General features: G+C 35.6%; 1 protein-coding gene across 2 annotated transcripts in view; it reads right to left on the bottom strand.

Annotated features, from left to right (window-relative positions):
• Positions 1-16,614, bottom strand: part of LOC150095792 (uncharacterized) — a 147,957-nt gene extending 131,343 nt beyond the window's left edge. For both annotated transcript variants that reach the window (XM_090409860.1, XM_090409861.1), the window contains exon 1: positions 16,516-16,614. In XM_090409860.1, the coding sequence (XP_090265986.1) occupies positions 16,516-16,543 (28 nt within the window). In that variant the 5' untranslated portion in view covers positions 16,544-16,614. The remainder of the gene's footprint in view (positions 1-16,515) is intronic.
• Between the last annotated feature and the right edge of the window lie 4,688 nt (positions 16,615-21,302).

The raw sequence follows: 21,302 nt of genomic DNA, 5'->3' as shown, positions 1-21,302 counted from the left end.
AAATGTGTTTTGCATTATGGGAGATACTGGGTTAGAAGTGCCTGGTAGCTTGCTCCACCTTTGCCACGAGTTGCCTTGGTGTTGCACTACTTACTGGATAAGATAGTACAACACTATATTTAGTCCTGAAGATATTTTCAGGCGCAAACTTTGTTTGCTCTCACTGGGATAAAGGATTAAACTAAATCTATTATAGGTCTAATAATAACGATTTTGTAATTAAGTTTAGGCAAGAAAAATCTCCCACACTAATAATATCAGTAGCGTACAACGTTTACAACTGCTCTTACTCAAACAATTACGTATATATACTTAATTATTCCTAGAATAATTTATCTGAATCAGGAGCTCTTCTTATACACGTCCACTGCGCTTGGCTCACTAGCGCCATATGACTAATCCCAAGTAATATATACACTGCCGAATAGACTAATTTTTGTTAGGTTATGGTATCAGTTTGTGCTTAATATTTAAAAAAAAATTTTTTTTTTTGAAAAAATAAAAAAGTAAACAAGAAGAACAAGGGGCTCGCAAATTTGAGAAAAATTTAACAAAGGGCTTGCACAAGCCCCTGCGAGCCCCTTATAGCTCACCACTGCTTATATCCCTTTCTAAATCTTAAAAAATAATACTTATTCTTAAAAATAACTATCAGCCTCCTCAACCAGTTGTTTCAGTCTCAAAGGTCAGGTCTTTGAGAAAGAGATAGAATTCTAGTAATGGTAACTGCACTTGATGACCTCAAATCCTATAAAGTTCTGCTGATGATAGCACCTCTCCACTCATGTTATATCTCAAACTTCAAGATCATCTACAGTATGTACTCTAAACAGTGATCTCCACATCATCCTGCATGGGATAATAACAATCTAGTCACTTTCAAAGCATAGTTTTGTCTTTTTCTCAAAAAAAAAAAAAAAAAAAGGAAAAAAAAGATCAACAACATTCAACCTAAGATCAGATCTCACTTCTCAACTAACTCTTATTTTTAGCCTTTTCTGCCATAATTACATCACTTCTACAGCATGCCAGGCCTTCAGAAAAAATAGCATCCTCTTTCACTTAAGATGTTACTTTTTATCTACCCAGTTAGTTTACTCCATACAAATTTCAAACCCAACCAACTTTGGAATACTTCTCTCACATTTGAGATGGTGCATCTAAAACCTCAAAAAATTCTTGATTTTCAGAAGAGAACAGTTCAGCTGATTAACAACATCTCTCCTAGACCTCTCTTCAGCTACTGTCTCATAGCAGGTGGGCTTACACATTATATCTCTTCTACAGACATTTCCATGGACACTGTTCAGCAGAAGAGTCAGTTCAGCATCAATTATGCCTCCAATTCTGCTAAACCTATAGCAATATGAGCAAGGGCTGTCCAACATCCTTTTATGGTTTAAATGCTGAGTCACCAAAACCTTTCATTCACCAAATAACCCTGCCCATTCATCAAACACAGTTTGTTCTCTTCTTCACCAACCTAGCCTCAAAAAAATTCTGATTTTCAGTATAGGCCTATACATAGTAATACATAGCTTATAGTCTTTCCATCTCAAAAGCATATATAACTTGACAATTTGCCACAAACTGGCAAACTGTCAAGTTATACACAATCATTATCCCATCTACAGTATCTCTATCTACATCACCTTGTCCCCTAGTTCAGCATCATTAACAAACAACAACTGCATATTCCCTCCTAAATCATTCTTGATATCATTAATACAAATGATATCATTTAATAGCAACATTCCAAACAAGAAGTCCTATGACACACCAATGGTTAGCTACCTCTCTTTGATTCTGCTCCATCATAAACTACTCTTTGATGTCTATAAGCTACTCTCTTCTCCATATCATCAGCTTCATATTCATCTCCATTTGCTACAAAGATGTAGCAAATGGAAATGATTATTAAGGAGAAAGAAAAGACAGATTAACCAGAAAAATTATATTAGATTAAATGGGAAATTTTGACTTGGAAAAAAATACCCCCTTTTAAGGTAAGTGATGCCAGAAGTGAGCATAACAAAACCCTTTGGAGAAGTTGTTGTTGTCGTTGTCTTGTCCTTTGAAGAGTCTTAGATGTTTCCATGTGCTCCTTGTACTGCTTTGGCTATGTCGATGATTTTGTTTGTATAGAGCTGTTGTTCAGGACTAGGATCTATTTCTTGCAAGGCTGCTGTAATTGCTGGACAGGTAAAGATGTGAGTGGGTGTCAGTTCAGTATTGGGGCAGTTGTTGCAGTTTCTATATGTTCTCGTATCATCTGTATTGATCTTCATTCCTCTATAATGTCCTGTTCGTAGTCTTGCTATCGTGCTGGAAGTCTTTCTGTCGCAGTGATTTCGGGAATTTGATGTTGTATCACTGATTTCAGTGATAATTACTGAAATCAGTGATACAACACTGATTTCAGTAATCAGTGTTGTATTTCATATTAATGTCAACTGGAAGTTTATAAACCCATAATGCATATTATAAAAAAATAATAATAATTAATAAATAAATAATAATAATAATAAAACTGATGGATGTACTCCAGTTGATATTAATATGTAAGAAATGATGGTTCAATGAATCTGTAGAGTAGAGTTAACTGAAGGTGTCATGTACTATGTACTAATAATAATAACTGTAAAATCAGCTTTTTACTTTATAAATAATTTTGATCTATCTCTAGTCACTTCAGTGAGACCAGTGAATTAGTTAACAAAACTCTAAGGACAAACTGTTATTTAGGTGATTATACAATATTAACTGCATGTACAATATTACTTGAATTTGTTTCTTTACACGACCTTAACTCAATTGAATAGCATTATAAAAATAAATCGTAAAATTTTAGATCTGGTTCTAACTGATATGAAATGTAAAGAGGCATCACTAGATGAATCTGATAAATTAATTATTCTACTGAATGATACCAACCAGAACTTTGGCCATAAAGTTACACTCCAATGACATTCTTTATAAAAAATTACTTCCTAACTATAAAAACAGAAACAATATTGAGATGCCAAACTTCTTTTTAGGAAATGATGGGAATGAGTTATTTCAGATGCAAACATGAATCACTTGTAACAATTTTGATAAAATAGCATTATTACTAAGCGACACTTCCAAGGAGCCAAGAACTCGTGGCAGGAGTGTGCACCACTCCACACATCCTAGTCTCTACTACTAAATATTCCATCTACATAGGATTCATTCTATCCACCACCACAGAAATCTATCTACCACACACACACACACACAATGCCATCTACTACACACCAATAGTATTTTTTGTCTGTATATTGTATGTGTTCTCTGGCATTTGCCTTTATGTGGGATGAAAAACCTGAGTTTCTAAGATTAAACCAAGCAGTTAAACCAATACATATCCCAAATGGCTCATTGAAGAACTCATCAATAAAAAGAAATTCGTGCGAAAAGAACATAAAAGAATGGTATTTTATAGTTACCGTATTTGCCGGCGTATAAGATGCACCAGCCTATAAGACTCAACCCCTTTTTTGTACACATTTTTTAGGAAAAAAAGATTTTTCAGATCCTCTTCCTGATTTCACCAAGTTCTTATCATTTTTTCAGTTGGGGATGGCCCAAAATGCCTCTCTGCAGCCCTGTTTTCATGTTCTTTAGCATATGCAGTCACATGTAGCTTGTATGCAATATTGTAGCAATGTCAACGTTTTTCAGCCATAATTTACCAAGAAATTTATAAAAAATTTAACAGCAGAAATTTATCAGCATTCACAACAACTGCGACAACAATTGGAAAGTTTAAACGAACAGGAACAAATTAGGCTGTGATCATCGATGACAGCGCATGCGCATCCACTGAACTCTACGTAACTGAAATGCTCTCACACACCACAAGGAAGCAAGAAAGAAATCGCATAACTTGGAATACAGAAAATTTCCAGAAATGAAAGTAATAAAAAACTGAGCATCTGCATATAAGATGCACCCTGTTTTACAGACCTATTTTCAAAGAAAAAAAGTGTGTCTTATATGCCGGCAAATACGGTAAGTATTGCCAGACTGGTTGGCCAAGTGTTATTAGCATACCCCCTCTCCAACCAACAGGTCATGGGTTTGAATCCTGCTGTTGACATGGATGTTTGTGATTGTCTTTAGGAAGATGAATTTCATCGCCCAGTGTAATACCATTTCCTGCTTATTGGAGGCCTGAAGTGGCTTGAAGAAGTTCCATATTGGTCTCAAGAGCAGGGTTTCTGGACTATGTAAAATAAATACAAAATATATATATAATCAATAAAAATAAAAAAATCCTTAGCCTAACAAATGTACTAAAAGTTTAGTAATAACCTTTTGTGGGTGGGAATCACATAAAAAAATAAATAAATAAATAAAAATTCAAGATTATATCAAATTTTCTCAATCCCATTCTGAACACAAACAGTTAGTGAAGGTACATCATACTGTAAAGGGTTCCATTTTTTCTGATGTTGACTTTTTTTCATCGATAAAAAGACATTTGTGCATAAAATAAATAACTAAATAACTACTGTAAACAAATTTTCCAACCAGATAAAGCTGGCTAATTCAGATGATGGGTCTAACAATGCTGCAGTCTATATTTTCACTATTTTCAAGTGTATATATTAGTAATTCTTTAATTCAGCCTCCTTAAGTTTTTTTTTTTTTATTTGTATTTTTATGTTTTATGCTTTACAATTCCCATTTTAGAAGTCAAAGTAAAGATTAATCCATTAAATGTGAATAAGTTATGAGGTTTCCTGACTTCTTTTCAAAAAAAAAAAATTAATTTTTCATACTCCTTGTCAATTCTTTCAATGTCTTTATTATAATTACTAATATTTCGAAACTCAATGAATAAAATCTGTACATAAAACTAAAATTGGTATACTTTTTATGAACTACAGAATTTTAGATATTCAGTTATTCCTGAAGTTTTTTTTGAAATCATAATGTATGACATTTTACCGATGTACACTAAACTTATTATTCCAAATTACAGAGCATGGCATCATTTATACCAGATCAACCACAGCAAATGTACTTGTATTTGAAAAGCATATGCTTCCTGTATTAGAAAACAATGATCAGGTTGATGTCATCCACATTGACATTTAATAAAGGCAAATCCACGAAGTACTAAACAGCAAAATGTGAATTTTTAGCTTTGAATGTTAGTAAAACTGTGTAGCTGAACTAAATTTTGATACTGATATTTGTTTTTCCAGTGAAAATATCACTGTCCACTCCATTTTGAAATATTTTCAAATTTGTCAAGTTCATTGGCATTTCCTAATTATTATTATTATTATTTGACACCTCCAGGGAGTTCAAAGATTCATCGAGGGAGGGCACCTACACTACAACTCTGTCTCCACCAACTACACTGACGCTATCTACCTGAAGAGAACCAACCAGTTCTAAACAGCTGTCAGGCCAGTGGAACCTTATCAAAAAAATAGACCAATTAGAAAGCAAATATATGGATGCCTGGGAGCGTTCATCTTTTCTAAAGTGCTAGGTTCGTGCTAGGGCGACTTGTAAATGCCAGCGGGAGTACTCCCGTAAGCTATCTGGTCAACTTATTTTTACAAAACTTTCACAGTTTCTACATTCGGCTTTGAAATAATGTTGGATATAATATCCACTTGATTTTTATAATTTTTGCATCGCTGAAATGAAGCCTTTTAGTTCTTTATTTCAGTAAATATTTTTATGTACCGATCGAGAGTTAGCTTACAAAAAATACTCCTCTCCGATATTTCAAGTTCCTTAGTATTGAAAGAGAGTTTTTGCTCTCTTAAGGTTTCTGACTGGTCTCTGAAAAGAACCAACCAGTTCAAAACAGCTGTCAGGCCTTTTAGCCCAGTTTCACTGGCCTGACAGCTGTTTTGAACTCTCGGTCTGCTATCTGGTCAACTTATTTTTACGAAACTTTCATAGTTTTTACATTCAGCTTTGAAATAATGCTAAATCTAATCCACTTGATTTTTATCATTTTTGCATTGCCAAACTGAAGCCTTTTGGTTCTTTATTTTAGTAAATGAGTGTACTTAGACATTTTATTATGCAAAATATCCTGAAATACATTATACTTTTCTATCCAATTGGTCAGTGGATATCATTTCTGCTCTCCAATTGACAGAATGGGGGTTCAAATTCCATTGCAGGATGTTTGTGAAGTTCTTTATATGGTGGATGAATTTCACCCAACATCAGTCTCTACCCTGTTATTATAGACCAGGAGTGAAAAAGTTGAAAATCTAACAAATTTATTGTTAGTAATACTTCAATTTAATTCTGACCCAAATTTTATACTTTTACATTCTTCTTGCCATCGTCTAAATCAGCTTTCTTAAAATTCCAATTCAAACCCTGTTGTTTCCTTACCATCCAATTACATTACGATGGAAGGAATCTTTATATGGACGTTTTCAATCAAAGGTGAGTTAGCCGATCTCATGCCATTGATGTAGATGATTAGTAGTAGAGGTTCGGTGTGGTGGTGAAGACAGAGTTGTAGGTGTCCTCGCGTGATGAGTCTATGGACTCCTCGGAGGTGTCACGAATAATAATAACTCTCAATGTTAAATTATCACTTCTACACAAGCTCTAGCAAGATAAACATCTATTCTTAATTGCTCTATAGTTATTATTAAATCCAAGACCCTTAATGGCTAATTTAATGTACATGTTACAATAAAGCTTTGAATCCTGATTTCCCACCTTTTGGTACTGAAAGGTGGAAAGTCAGGCACTGGCTGGACAGTTAGAGATATCATTAATATGAATTGTAGTAGTATCCCCTTTCGGTAATCGTATGATGTGTGACCTACCCCTCAGTATCAAATATTACTTGCGGCATACTATATGGCATGTCACGTATGAAGTGTGACCTGTAAGAGAGGACACATCGTGAGAGGGGATAGACTTGGCTGTATATATATATATAGGCAACTCTAGGATCTACTATCATTAGAGTAGCTCGCCTTTATATACAATCAAGTCTATCCCTTCTCACGATGTGTCCTCTCCTACAGTAGGTCACATGTGACGTGCAGTGGTAGATCATATGCCATACAGTATGTCGTAAGTAATATTTGTTACTGAGGGGTAGGTCACATGTCATACGATTACCGAAAGGGGATACTACTACAATTCATATTAATGATATCTCTAACTGTCCAGCCAGTGCCTGACTTTCCACCTTTCAGTACAAAAAGGTGGGAAGTCAGGATTCGATTAAGAATAGATGTTGATCAGATTAAGAATAGTTGATCAGATTAAGTCAGATTAAGAATAGATGTTGATCTTTCTAGAGCTGGTGTAGAAGTGATAATTTAACAATGATAGTTATTATTATTCATGACACCTCCAAGGAGTCCATAGACTTATCACGGGAGGACACCTACAACTCTGTCTCTTTGTCAACCCTCTGTTACATCGTGAGAGGAGATAGACTTGGCTGTATATATATATATATATAAGGGCGAGCTACTCGAGGATCTACTCTAGGGATAGTAAATGTCAAGATGCAAAGTCGAGTATTTTACTCAATCATCAACAGTGAGGAAAGTGCAGTAATTTGGCTTCAAGAACAGGGCATTTTTCAAGATGAAGCTGCTATGCCTTGGTGTACAAGATTGGGATGTGGAGGAGAGACAAAGATGGTCATTCCAAAGAAGAGAAAGTGAGATGGGACCGTCACCAGCTATCCTGGGTTCAAGTGCAAGAGGAAAGGGTGCCAATCAACACAATCAGTTCGTTTCAACAACTTCTTCACTTATAATGAATGTTTATTTTCTTGATCATCTAACTAGAGTAATTATTTGGACAATAGATCAAGTGTTAAATAATAAATATTTATTAAACCTACTAGTTTCACCAAACTTTAGCTGTTGGCATCTTCAGAATACAAGCACTTAGGTTAAAAAACATTACACAAATATGAATAACTGTAAAATGCTAATGATTACAGTTACAAACTAAAATAACATTGAACATGAGTGATACACGTATCGCGTGTATATGATTAACTAGTTGTTGCTAAGGAACGTTCCATAGTTTGCATTGAAGTTCATTTTCTGTATGTTAAGAGATCTAATTAGGGTTTTCCATATCTCTAGGAGTATTAAACCCTGGTTCCTGTTAAGGTTATCAACAGAGCGAGTGACTGCAGCTGCTTCTTTAAACATTCGGGAGTGGTAGTCTTCATCTCTGTAAGGGGAACAGCTTTTATCCCACTCAATGACATGGTTAGTTATAGAGAAATGAGATGACAAACCTGATATGTCTTGTCTGTTGTTTTTGACGTAACCAATGTGCTCCTTCTGTCTAATTTTGAGGCGTCTTGATGTCCGCCTGATGTAACTTGAACCACATTCAAACCTATAGAAACAATTCGTAAACTACTAAGATCTCCAAAAGATAACCATCCTTTTTATAAATACGCTGGAGTTTACAATATTCCATGCTCATATGGTTCAAGTTACATCGGGCAGACATCAAGAAGCTTCAAAATTAGACAGAAGGAGCACATTGGTTATGTCAAAAACAACAGACAAGACATATCAGGCCTGTCATCTCATTTCTCTATAACTAACCATGTCATTGAGTGGGATAAAAGCTGTTCCCCTTACATAGAAGAAGACCGAATGTTTAAAGAAGCAGCTACAGTCGCTCGTTCTGTTGATATCCTTAACAAGAACCATGGTTTAATACTCCCAGAGGTATGGAAAACCCTAATCATATCTCTTAACACACAGGAAATGAACTTCAATGCAAACTACAGAACGTCCCTTAGCAACAACTAGTTAATCATGTACACGCAATACATGTATCACTCACGTTCAATGTTATTTTAGTTTGTAACTATAATCATTAGAATTTTACAGTTATTCATATTTGTGTAATGTTTTTTTCACCAAAGTGCTTGTACCCTGAAGATGCCAACAGCTAAAGTTTGGTGAAACTAGTAGGTTTAATAAATATTTATTAGTTAACACTTGATCTATTGTCCAAATAATTATTCAACTTCTTCACTTACTTAGATAGCTGTGGCTGAGCTCACAGCAACTTTTCTGTACGAAGTATTTTGGAGGTTGAGTTTCTGTGGTGTAGTGACCTGTCTATTACACAAGTGGAAGAACTTACTGGTCACTGTCACCAAGCAGTAGTAGAATGATTTAACCTTTGTCGTGATGTTCCCTTTTGACTTTGGGAGAAGAGAGACAAAATGGGAGGACCTGGCACAGTTATTCAGATGGATGAAACTCTACTGCGAGGAAAGAGAAAAGGCAATCGAGGGAGATTGCTTCTCGGGGACCATATAACTGCATGTGTGGAAGATGTTGGCAGTTATGAAAAAGATCACCTTCAGGAAGTGCCTCCTGGATGGAGAAATTATGACAGAAGGATGGAAGGGCCATGGGTTTTTGGACTGGTCCAGAAACATTCTGATCAGATTGTTGAGCATCGAGATAGACAGACTCTTCACTCCATTCTCATGGCAGAGGTTGCACTTGGAACCACCATCCATTCTGACGAATGGTTGGTATACAGAGGCTTAAAAACTCACGGCTATGTACATCAAACTGTAAACCATAGTGATAACTTCGTTGACCCGATAACTGGAGCACACACCCAGCTAATCAAAAGGCTGTGTGGAGATCTGAAACTGAAGATGTTGAGAAAAATGCATGGGACAATCCTTCTGCCAAAGCACCTCACTGAAGCATTATAACTTTCAAATCTGTTTGTTGGGACTTACCCCAACAAACAGATTTGAAGCATTCATTCGAGACATCAAGGCTACATTTAGCAATTAATATATGCAAATCCTGCCAATACTCTAATGTAAATAACATAGGACAATAAAATGTTTCATTACTTTTAATTAGTATATTCATTTATATATATATTGTACATACTCTGTGTTCTCCCTAGGATCTTTTGAATGGGCATGCCATCTGGCAGGTATTACTGACCGCCCAGCTAATTAATGTTGTGAATTGACATGGCTAAATAATGAGCAAGAATGGAAAAATAATTTAAGATGTTTTTTAATTAATAGTGATGAGAAATCTCGATACTCGTAAGACCAGCTCAATTTCTTGCATTGCAAGCCAATTTCGAGAGCTTAAGATATTCACTTTGATGCACACCAATCCGTACACGGAAGACAAAATTCAGGATCTTGAATACAACAGTATTGGCTGCAAAGAAGATCTTTTATGAAAGAGACATAATTTTGATGTTTGAAAGAAATAAATTGTGAAAATTGAGCAAATTCGAATCGAAGGCAAAAATCAATGTTAAAAATAGCGAATTCGAATCGAAGGCAAAAATCAATGTTAAAAATCTACATCTATTTTTCTTAATAATGGTTTTTGTCCGAAGATCGTGAGTCAAGTATTTAATATTTTATTTTGTAAAAGAAAATAGGCCTGCGCATCAAATATAATTGTGATCTCGAGGAATTCTCAAAACTCTCGAGGACTATGACGTCAGTCTCAAGTGATACCAATTCCCATTCCTAGTAATTAATACTTATAAATAGTAAAATTGCGACATAACGCAGGTTATGTGTCTCGGGTGTTACTGTTAGTGTACAATTCAGTGATTTGTTCTGATTAATTTAATAACAATGCTATTTTGTATGTATTAAATTACCCCATAATGATTAAAATGTCAATTCAGAAAACGACACTCTTAAGTTATTTTAACAAAGATGAAACCGTCAAAGATAAGCATAGTAGCGATGACACCAAACCAACAACAGAATCATCGATTTCCGACAAAGAAATTGAGGTGGCTGGTCCATCTGGTGAATTAACTTCTGTAGTCTCTTTCAAATGTAAAACGTGTGTCCAAATACCGCTTACCGGGTATTAACAGTGAGTGGTTTAAAAAATTCCATTGGTTAGTGGTGAAAGATAATGGAATGATGTGTTCCACATGTATGAAATACAGAAAGAGACGACCCACAAACAAGGAAGTGACTTGGGTAACTATGCCATGCACAAGACGTCAAAAAGAAAGCTTGGTTGACCATGAACAAAGCAAGTTACACACTAATTCTTGTTGGATATAATTGAAAATGTATACTAGAAGAAACTGGAATAGGGCAAATTGAAAAATCAATTTCAATTTTGAATAACTTGCAGAGAAATGTTTTTCTGGGAGCATTAAGATCCATGTATTAGTTAGCAAAAAATGAGTTACCACATACTACATTGCTTGAGAATTGCAAGGCTATGGGCTGTTCCTACTTAGAACATCTTAACGTTGGTAAAAATGCACATTATACCTCAGAAAGAATAATGCAAGAGTTGATTGATATTTTAGCATCAGAAATTAGATCTGAAATACTGAAAAATATACATTCTGCAGATTATTTCAGTGTTTTATGTGATGAAACTACAGACATCTCAGTTTTAAAACAGCTGATTGTGTACATTAAATATGTTTGTCAACTTAGAAAAGAGGTCAGGGTTAGTTTTGTATCAACTTGCAATATCATTGATGGCAAAGCTGAGACTATAACAAAGTAATTGAAACCCTTGATAGTCTAGGCTTAAAAACTTGTAATCTAGTGGGCCAAGGATCTGATGGAGCAGCTGTCATGATTGGAAAGCAAAAGGGAGTTGCAAAACTGCTCAAAGATAAAACAGATGGACTCATGGTCAACTGTCATTGTGTAAACCACCGCCTGGCTCTTGCTAGTGCCCAAGCAGCTGCTGAAGTGCCTTATTTAGTCATGTTTAATGATATCTAAAGGCAACTGTTTTTCTTCTTCCAAAATTCCTTAGTCAGGATAGCTGGTTTAACCCAAATCAAAAATATACTGAACAGTCCTCAGATCAAAATGGCTAGTGACACTAGATGGCTGTCTCATGATTCTGCAATACAGTCTCTAAGAGAATGCATGGTGAGTGTTATAGTTGCATTGGAAAGAAAGGCCACCGAATGAAATGATATCACAGCTGAAGGTTTAAGTAAATATATCAGAACATACAATTTTGTAGTTTCACTAATGATGCTTTCAGATGTGTTACTGCATTTATCTAACTTGTCTAGATCATGGCAAAGGCAAGATGTTGACTTAACCGAAATAGAGCCAGTCTTAAAAGCCAGAAAACTACCCATCATGGAATTAAAAGACACTCCTGGCAGTCATTTTCAAAATCTTCATCAGCATCTTTTGGGTGAATGGTCAGACCTTCACATTGATCATTCAGATTCTAATGTTATTACGTTTAAGACTACAATATATGATAAATACATAGGCACAGTTATTAAACACCTAGAAGCATTCCACATATGCCAATCATTTCCTTTTTTTTCAAGACTTTTCAATGCAGAAAGTCATGATCAATGTGAGGCTTCTGAGATTCTTTTTGATTATTATTCTAGAAATGGAACTCCTGCAGTTTTAAACTATGAAAGCACTAAACTAGAATGGGCAGTTGCATCAAAAATGATTAATGGACAATCATACAAAAATCGAGATCCAAGACAAATACTGCTGAAATGAGCAACATCTGAGTTCAGAGAGTCTTTTCCAAATTTAGCAAAACTAGCTGCTGTTGGACTGGCCATACCTGTGATCACAGCTGAATGTGAAAGGGGTTTCTCTGCATTAAAAAGGAGAAAAACTTGAATGAGAAATTGCATCAGTCAGAACACTCTAAATAATCTGATGCTGATTTCACTGGAGGGACCAGATCCAACAGATTTTAATTACGAAAAAGCTGCTGACAACTGGGCTTCTAAGAAGAAGAAGAGAAGAATTAATGTATAGAATTTTAAGCTGTGAGCATTACAAGGCTTTTCATTACTTCCATGTTTATAGTCTTCTTCTGGTGTTTTCCTATTTTTCATCTTCTTTATTGTATTTTTTATTTCTGGTATCATAATATTTTCTGTTAGATGTATAACATTTTAATTCTTTATGATCATCAGTCCCAAGATTTTAAAGATAAGTTATGAATTTTTCTAAATCTATTGTTTGTATTTTGACCTTTTCTTTTATTTCTCTGTTCGTATGTATTATTATTTTATAGGTTTTTGGTTGTAGTTTAGATATATCATTTTCTAGTTCAGTTACAAAATTGTTCTATCTGTATGTTTTTTCCTTACTTCTTGTTTTGCAATAGCACTGTTTCTTTTGTGTCTATTTTTGCTTCTACAGTTTTGGAATTTAGCCATGTCTGGTAACTCTTTTATTATTCTTCTTCTTATTATCTTTTCAATTTCTTTGTCCCAGTTTTGTATTCCTCTTTTTCTATTCCATTTACTCTTTATTTCAAAGCTTTCTGTTGCTACTTTTGTCAAGATGTCTTTCAGATTTTCCCATTCCTCTTCTATGTCATTTGATTCATGTATGGTTTCTGTTTTTAAATCAGTGGATTTCTGATATTGTTGCCTGGTATGGGGATCTTGTAATGAAGAAGTTTTGTAATTCAGATAAGAGTTAATTTATTTTTAGCCATTTTTTTTTAAATCGAAATTTTGCCAATATCATATATTAATCAGAGAAATCAAAGCCTCGATATTACTTTCATATCTAGGATTAACTCGGCGTCTGCACTTTGCAACCATATGCCTGGGGAAGGAGTGTCCTAGGTTTGATTCCCGTCAGTGACGTGAGGAGCTTAAAGATCTTCCTCAGCCATAGCCAAGTTAGCCGGTCTTGGGCATGGACAGTAGTTTTTTTCCCCCAGTTTATCCTGGGGTTTTTTTCATCCCACAAAGCAGGCAAACCAGCCTTGAGAACTCAACGCTACTGACATAGGATAACTGGGGTGTAGGGCTGACCACCTTATCCTGTGGACGGTTTGAGGTCCGATGATTAATAAACCCTCAACACTGCAAGGTAAAAGAGGGTAAGATGAGATGAGAGATTTAAAATTGTAATAATGAGGTCAATAACTGATGTATCTTTAATGTTTAAATACCAAGTTCCTTCTCATATTTAAATGACAAAATCTCACAGTTTCTGTCCATTTTGATTACATGTATCTTCATCAAATCTCCCTATGTTTTGTTTTGCCTGTTTCCTATTCTGGCATTTAAATTCCCTGCTAGTAGTAAATAGTCTATTTTATTTATTTGATCTATGACTTTCTGCAGTTCTCTGTAAAAGGTTTTACTATCTTCTTTCCCCTCTTCTGGTGCATATGCCCTGATTATTATGTGATGTTTAGTCTAATTTCTATTAGTCTTTCGGTCCAGTAATTACAGCAGATAATATTGTTCTTCATAGATTTGTGTATCATTATACCTACTGCTGCTCTTCTTTTTTTACTCTGCTAAAGATTTATATATAGTTATTTGATTCTTTGGTAGTATCTTTTTGCTTTTTCTTTGTTTCTTTGGCTTGGTTTAGTTGTTCATCAAATTCCTCTTCTTTTTATGTGATGCTCCTTACATTCCAAGTTGTGATTTTCATTATATATTCCTTCTTCCAGTTTCATTTCCCTTTTCCTGAATCATGGTTGTTTCCCTGATAGTCTGATTGGCTTTTCTTTGACTGAGATCTTGAATTCTAGAAATGTTCTGGCAAATGTGGGGAAATGAGCAAAGCTAAGAATAATGTAAGTGCCTACTGGATTTCTGTTCAGACCATGGACTAGTTATTACTTACTAACACCATGTTCCAATATAAAAATGCACACAAATTTACATGGAAAGAAGATGCAAGAAAATTGAATAAAATTTGATTTCATATTGAAATGAAGTGTGTGTAAGAGTTTTATTATAAATCAATGAACTGTAGACTCAAATACATAAACATGATTCAAGAAAAAATGAGATTGAAAACAAGAACCAAACCTTGAAGATTCAGTGGCAGACTCTGAAGAAATTATTATTATTACATGACACCTCCAAGGAGTCCAAAGACTCATCGAGGGAGAGAACTTACTCTACAACTCTCTCTCTCCACCAACTACAGTGAACCACCACCATCATAACTAACACCATCTACTGCTGACTACCACCACCACTAGTATTTTTTGTCTGTAAATTGTGTGCGTTCTTGAGGCCGATTCGTATGTGTAAGGGATGAAAAATTTGAGTTTAAAGGAGAAAAACCCCTGCAACCTCCATATGAGATCAACTAACTCACCTTCAATTGAAAAAAACCATATAAAGATTCCTCTTGTGACAACGAGAATTGAACTTAGGCCTTTTCCAATCAAAGGGTGCAATGTAACATCGTTCTTCCAATTGCGCTATCATTGACTGATTCAGCCAGAGAGATATGTAATGAGGTTGTCTGAGAGGATAGAAAAATCATAACTTCATGGTAGACTCAGAAAGTCAACAAAAAGAAGAAAGCAGATCAAAAGTTCTTGGCATCAGCTTGTGTTCTTACAGAATACACAGAAAAATGTAAGAAAGTGAAGCACTGTGTAAAACTAGCTAAACAATCATGGGAAGACTTTGGTAAGAACATGGAAAATAAACATCAGGAAGGTGGCAAAATACTCTGGAGGGCATTGAAAAAGTTAGAAGTAGAAAAAAGAGAACTGTCAAACAAATCGGATATGATAAAGGTAATGTGAAACTGATAATAAAGATATTCTAGATGTCTGTAGTTACTTTGAAAGATTGCTAAATGAAACAACATGCAGTAACAGTTTAGTGGTAAAATACACTTAACAAGAATGCAACAGGAATACATATCAATACCTGAAATAGAAAAAGCCATCAAAAACCTGAAATGTGGAAAGGCAGTGGGAGTAGTGATATCTGATCGAAAATGCTCAAATACGAAGGTATAAAAGATTTACTGTGGCTGCAGTGCATAATTCAGAAAGTCTGGTACCAGCAAAGGCTTGAATTCCAGATGATTGGAACACAGCGTTCATAGTAACATCAATAAAAAGAGAAATAAAACTGAATGCAAGAATTACAGAGAAATTTCCCAATTTAAGATTTATGAATGCATACTGAAGAAATGACTAAGAAAAATTGTGGAATGGAAGCTAGGAGAAGGTCCAGCTAGATTCAGGCCAAATACAGGTTATCAGAATCAAAGTTTCACTTTAAGATAAAAAGTGAAGAAGTCATGCGAATTTAACAAACAACTGTACTCAAGTTTTGTTGATCTGGAAAAGGCATATGACAAGGTATCAAGAAGAAAGCGGTTCAAAATGTCCCAGTTATATGGTGTACATGGGATATTATATCAAACAATAGGGCCTATATTTGAGTTATAAGTAGCAATTAGAATTGAAGGAAATACAGGAAGATGGTTAGATGTAAATTCAGGTGTGCAAAATGGAATCAAGACTCATCTCGCGATGAGTCTTTTGATTCCATGGAGATACCCATTATTATTATTAATAATAAAGATGGTCTGAAACCACCGCTAAATAAGAAATCATGCATGTATGTACTTTCGCTTTGAGAAATAAAGCTATTTTTTTATTGCCTTAGCTTTGGTAGAAACTGAGTTTTATCCATTCATTACTCAAAACTAAAATCAAATACACGTACCGATCGAAAATATAACCGCTTTTGCCATAACGAGTAATCTTTAGTGAACGAATTACATCAACAGGAGCACATTGTACTGAACTCAAACATTTATCGCGGAGACACACACCGGAAGAATGCATAATGATGCCGCTTCCAGATTAAAATCATTAAAAGATCTCCTAAAAATAGCAAAAATAAATAAAATCGCTAGAGGACATAAAAATTATAAATGAATTTTTATAAAACCTCCAGATAGAGAAATAAAGAATTATGAACTCATGACAATATTTATTGAAAGATAATGAAATAATCATCACATTCTTCTTCATATCATGGATTTAAGGCAAGGTAACCACTTCCAGTCTTGCCGTGACTATCTTGACCTTCTTTTCTATTTATTTTTTTATATGTGAAATAATTTTGGTAGTCTGTTATTTTCCATCCGATTTAGATATTCTAACTATTTTTATTGATATTTACTTAAGTTTTCCCTATAATAAATTCTCTGTTTTTCTGAGGAATATCATTTCTGCACTTTGAATTCGTTTTTCAACTTTTTTTTATCGTCCAAGCTTTGCTTTCATATGATAAAGTTCGTTTAAATAGGACACTATATTGACTGATTCAAGAGGATTTGGGCGGAGGGAACTACAAGCAGATTAAATATGTTATTAATATTTCCGTTACCAAAACTTGGGATTTGCATCTTAATATAATATAGCACATTGCAGGTATCTGAAGCTATTTACTTCTACTAATATATATTTTCTTGTTCTAATATTTTCTATTCCTACGCTACTTCTTACTACATCTTCTTATTTAAATGCTGTTAGTTTTATTTTTGTATTAATGTTTTTATATTGTTTTTTCCTTCGTGCGGCGCTTGGCCGCACGAAGGAAGACTTGGTTTCGAGTCTAGTCGGCGACTAGAGGAAATTTTTCTAAGCCTTTTTTCGACCGGTTCCCGAGTTAGTCGATCTCTGGCACAGGCAAGCGGGTTTTTCCTCCCAGAAACTCGGGTTTTTCGTCCCGTAAACTTAAGAAAATCGACCGTAGAACCCACATTATTTCAGACATTAAAAAAATATATTGTGTTAGGGTTAGGGACCACGAGATGGCGGCACATTTGAGCCATCTCTCTTCACTGTGTACCGCTTAATTAGAGATATCCTTGGGCCATCTATCTCTGATTGGTACCAGTGGAGATTGAACTGCCCACTCAGTCTCAAAAAAAGTTAGATAGGGCTAAATGGCCTCGCCTACTCCCGTATACGGGAATAAAAAGGCGTTAGCTGATTTTTTTTTTTTGTTTTTTCTGAGATTTCATTTAATTATTATATGTCCCTAAAAATCATTTTATGTATCTATAAATCATTTCAAGAAGTAGCTGGCTTACTTGGCCGAGTGCATAGCGTGGTCGGTATTCAACTAGTGACTTCGATTCACTACTTGGACATATATGTTTGTGATTGCTTTTAGATTAGATAAGAATTTCATTGTCCGGTATGAGACCGCCGTCCGCTTAATTAAGGGGCTTGAAAAGTTTCTACCTTGATTTCTAGAGCAGAGTAAAAGAGATAAATACTAAAAAACTTAATAAAAATCTTACTCATCCAGGGAACGAATGTACTACAGGTTTACAACTTTTTGTGTACAAGTCATATAAAGAGAAAGTTAATACAGTTCGATCTGTACAAATAATCTGCAAATATCTTTATTTCTACAATTATTCGTAGTCCAAAGGAATTCTACTATTTGATATTATTATTTTATTTATATCAAAAGGTAAATCTCTGCCTCTTGATATGTCTTTCTGTTTTGATATCTGTTCTAATTTAACTTCTTTTTTTTTTAATTCGTTGTACAAGTTGGTGTCTTATGTTAAAGTACGCTAAAATTTAAAACAATTTTAATATTGACTCTATCAACCATTTTTTCTTGAAGCCTTTAATAAAGATGAAGTGGTTTTTCTTTCTGAAATTAAAATACGTAATCCTAATACGACAGGAAAAATAGGCGTATGAATGTGAACATGACAAAATGAAGGATAGAGTGCTGTATGGAGACTCGTTAGTACGAGGTGTGTTAGTAGAGGATTTGACAAAATCGTACCAACCTGGTGCGACCATAAAGGATGTAACTGAGTCTATTAGAGAGCAAAAGGAAAGGGTGAAAGAAATGATTGTTGTGGCAGGTACGAATTATTTGAAAGGAGATAAAATGGAAATGATAGAAGACCTGAATGAATTGTTTGAGGTAGCAAAAGAAAAGAGTGAGAAAGTTAGAATGATTAGTCTTTTGCCACGGTATGACAGTGAAATGTTTAAAAGGAGGGCCATAATTGCGAATGACTTTATGCGTAGGTTATGTATGACGAGTGGTGTGGAATTTGTGGACGTGTGGAGGGAGTTTGATGGGCGAAAGGATCTATATAAGATGGATGGCTTGCATTTGAATAGTTATGGTGTAAGAAGACTTGAGAAAGTGTTGCTGAATGTAGTGGATGTGCAAATTCAGGGAAACTAGATTTGTTAAGGGGGGGGGGGGAGTAGATATACAGTCCTTAGGGAGGCAGTTGAATGTAAGAATGAATATAATATGCCAGAGCAAATAAGGACAACAAATCAGAGTGGGATAGTTAATATAAAGGCATCAAGGTAGGGTTGGGGCTAATGGGGTCTTAAATTCATGTACACTAATACTAGGAGTATTAGGAACAAGAAGGAAGAGTTTTTGGCCATGGTTGGCACTTCCAGACCACAGGTTATTGGTATTAGTGAAACATGGCTGACTGTAGATGATATAGCTAGTGGGTTTGAATGTGATGGGTATAGTGTGTTCAGGAATGACAGAGAAAAAAAAATGGCGGAGGAGTATTGTTGATGATAGCTGATGAGCTACAGCCAAGGAGAATAGAAGTTGAATTGCAAGATAGAGAAAAGAGCACATTTGAGGCCATTTGGTGTGAGATTGTGGCTAGCAGAACTAAATATACAATTGGGCGCTGCTATAGACCAGGTGATGGAAAAGATGGTGGTGACAGTATGCACAAGCAAATAGAAGAAATGAGCGGAAAGAGGGTGATTATTATGGGATATTTCAACTATGGTCGCATTGATTGGAGTGAGGAGAGGACACACGGGAGGAAGGAATTGGATTTTATGCGGTTATTAATGGATAACTATCTGCGACAGCATGTAATGGAAAATACTAGGGGTCAGAGAGTGCTTGACCTAGTAATTACATCTGAGGATTTGGCTGTAACAAATATGACCACATTGCCACCAATCGGTGAGAGTGATCATAGGGTCTTGACTTGGCCATGCAGGCTAAAGAGAATCCTAAACAGTTTTTTAGATATATAGCAAGTAAAAGGAAAAATGTACATGGCAGAATGATTTTAAAGAATGCCGATGGTAGGGAGGTAACTGAATCAGTTGAGATAGCTGAGTTACTGAGTGAGCACTTTGCAAGATATATCATCCAGGTGATGACATTGCAGAAACGAATAAACCAGTAGATTATACGGGAATTGTGGTGAATGAAGTGGAGGTGAGTAGTCTATTGCATAACCTCAAGGTCAATACATCTGTGGGATTGGATGGTATACCAGCTCGTGTAGTACGAGAAGCACTAAAGAATTGTCAGTACCCTTGACCATTTTGTTTAATTTGAGTCTCGGGTCTGGGTTAGTCCCGAGTGGGTGGAAGGAGGGGAAAATAGTTCCACTGCATAAAGGTGGTTCCAAGACTGCTGTTGTAAATTACCGACCGATTAGCATATCAGGAATCATTGTCAAGGTCTTAGAGAAATTAGTCAAGAAAAGAATACAGGATTGGATAGATGAAAATGGAATATTGTATGGAGGACAACATGGTTTTGTGAAGGGTAGATCATGCCTCAGTAACTTGCTCACGTTTTATAACACAGTGACTGCTGAACTGCATAGGGGTAATGGGTTTACAGTGATACTACTGGACCTTGCCAAGGCCTTTGACAGGATACCACATGGAACCCTAATCAGTAAACTGGAGCAGATGGGGATAGATATAGGGTTGGTAAGATGGATAGGAGGGTGGTTGAAGGAGAGATACCAGAGAGTGGTTTATTCAGGAGTGGAGTCAAAAAGACGTCTTGTGACTAGTGGAGTGCTCCAGGGCTCTGTTCTTGGACCACTGCTTTTCAATTTGTTCATCAATGATATTGGAAAGAATCTGAGAGAAAGTGTTCACTTGTTTGCTGATGATGCAAAGTTGGTAGAGCAATTGTGAGTGCACAGGATGTCAAAATTTTACAGGATCATTTGGATAGTTTGGAGGACTGGGCTAGGAAAAATGGATGTCAGTTTAGTGTGGCAAAGTGTAAGGTTATGCACTTTGGGGTGAAAAGAATAGCAGCAGTATATCGCATTGGTGGAACCGTACTCCAGGAAATTGATGAGGCCAGGGATTTGGGAGTGCTGGTGGATAGGGAGTTGAAGTTTAGGCGGAACATTGCAAAAGTGACTAAAACAGCTCACGAAATCACTTGGCTTATGAAAAATACTTTAACATGCAGAGACAAACAAGTTGTTGTTCCTCTGTATCGAGCCTTGATAAGACCCCATCTGGACTTCTGTGCCCAGTTATGGGCACCAGGGTTTCTTCGTGATGGGGAGGAAGTGGAGAGGGTCCAGAGACAAGTGACCAAGATGATAGCAGGTCTGTGGAATGAACCTTATGAGAATAGGTTGAGGATTTGTGGGTTACAGAAATTGGACGATAGGCGAAGGAGGGGTGATATGATTGAGACATTCAAATTACTGA

The sequence above is a fragment of the Typopeltis vanoorti genome, chromosome 20 (assembly GCF_054136105.1).
Source record: "Typopeltis vanoorti isolate ZY-2024b chromosome 20, IOZ_Tvanoo_1.0, whole genome shotgun sequence".
Classification (NCBI taxonomy): domain Eukaryota; kingdom Metazoa; phylum Arthropoda; class Arachnida; order Uropygi; family Thelyphonidae; genus Typopeltis; species Typopeltis vanoorti.
Note: the sequence above shows the minus strand (reverse complement) of the source record. Positions and strands in the feature narration are given on the sequence as shown.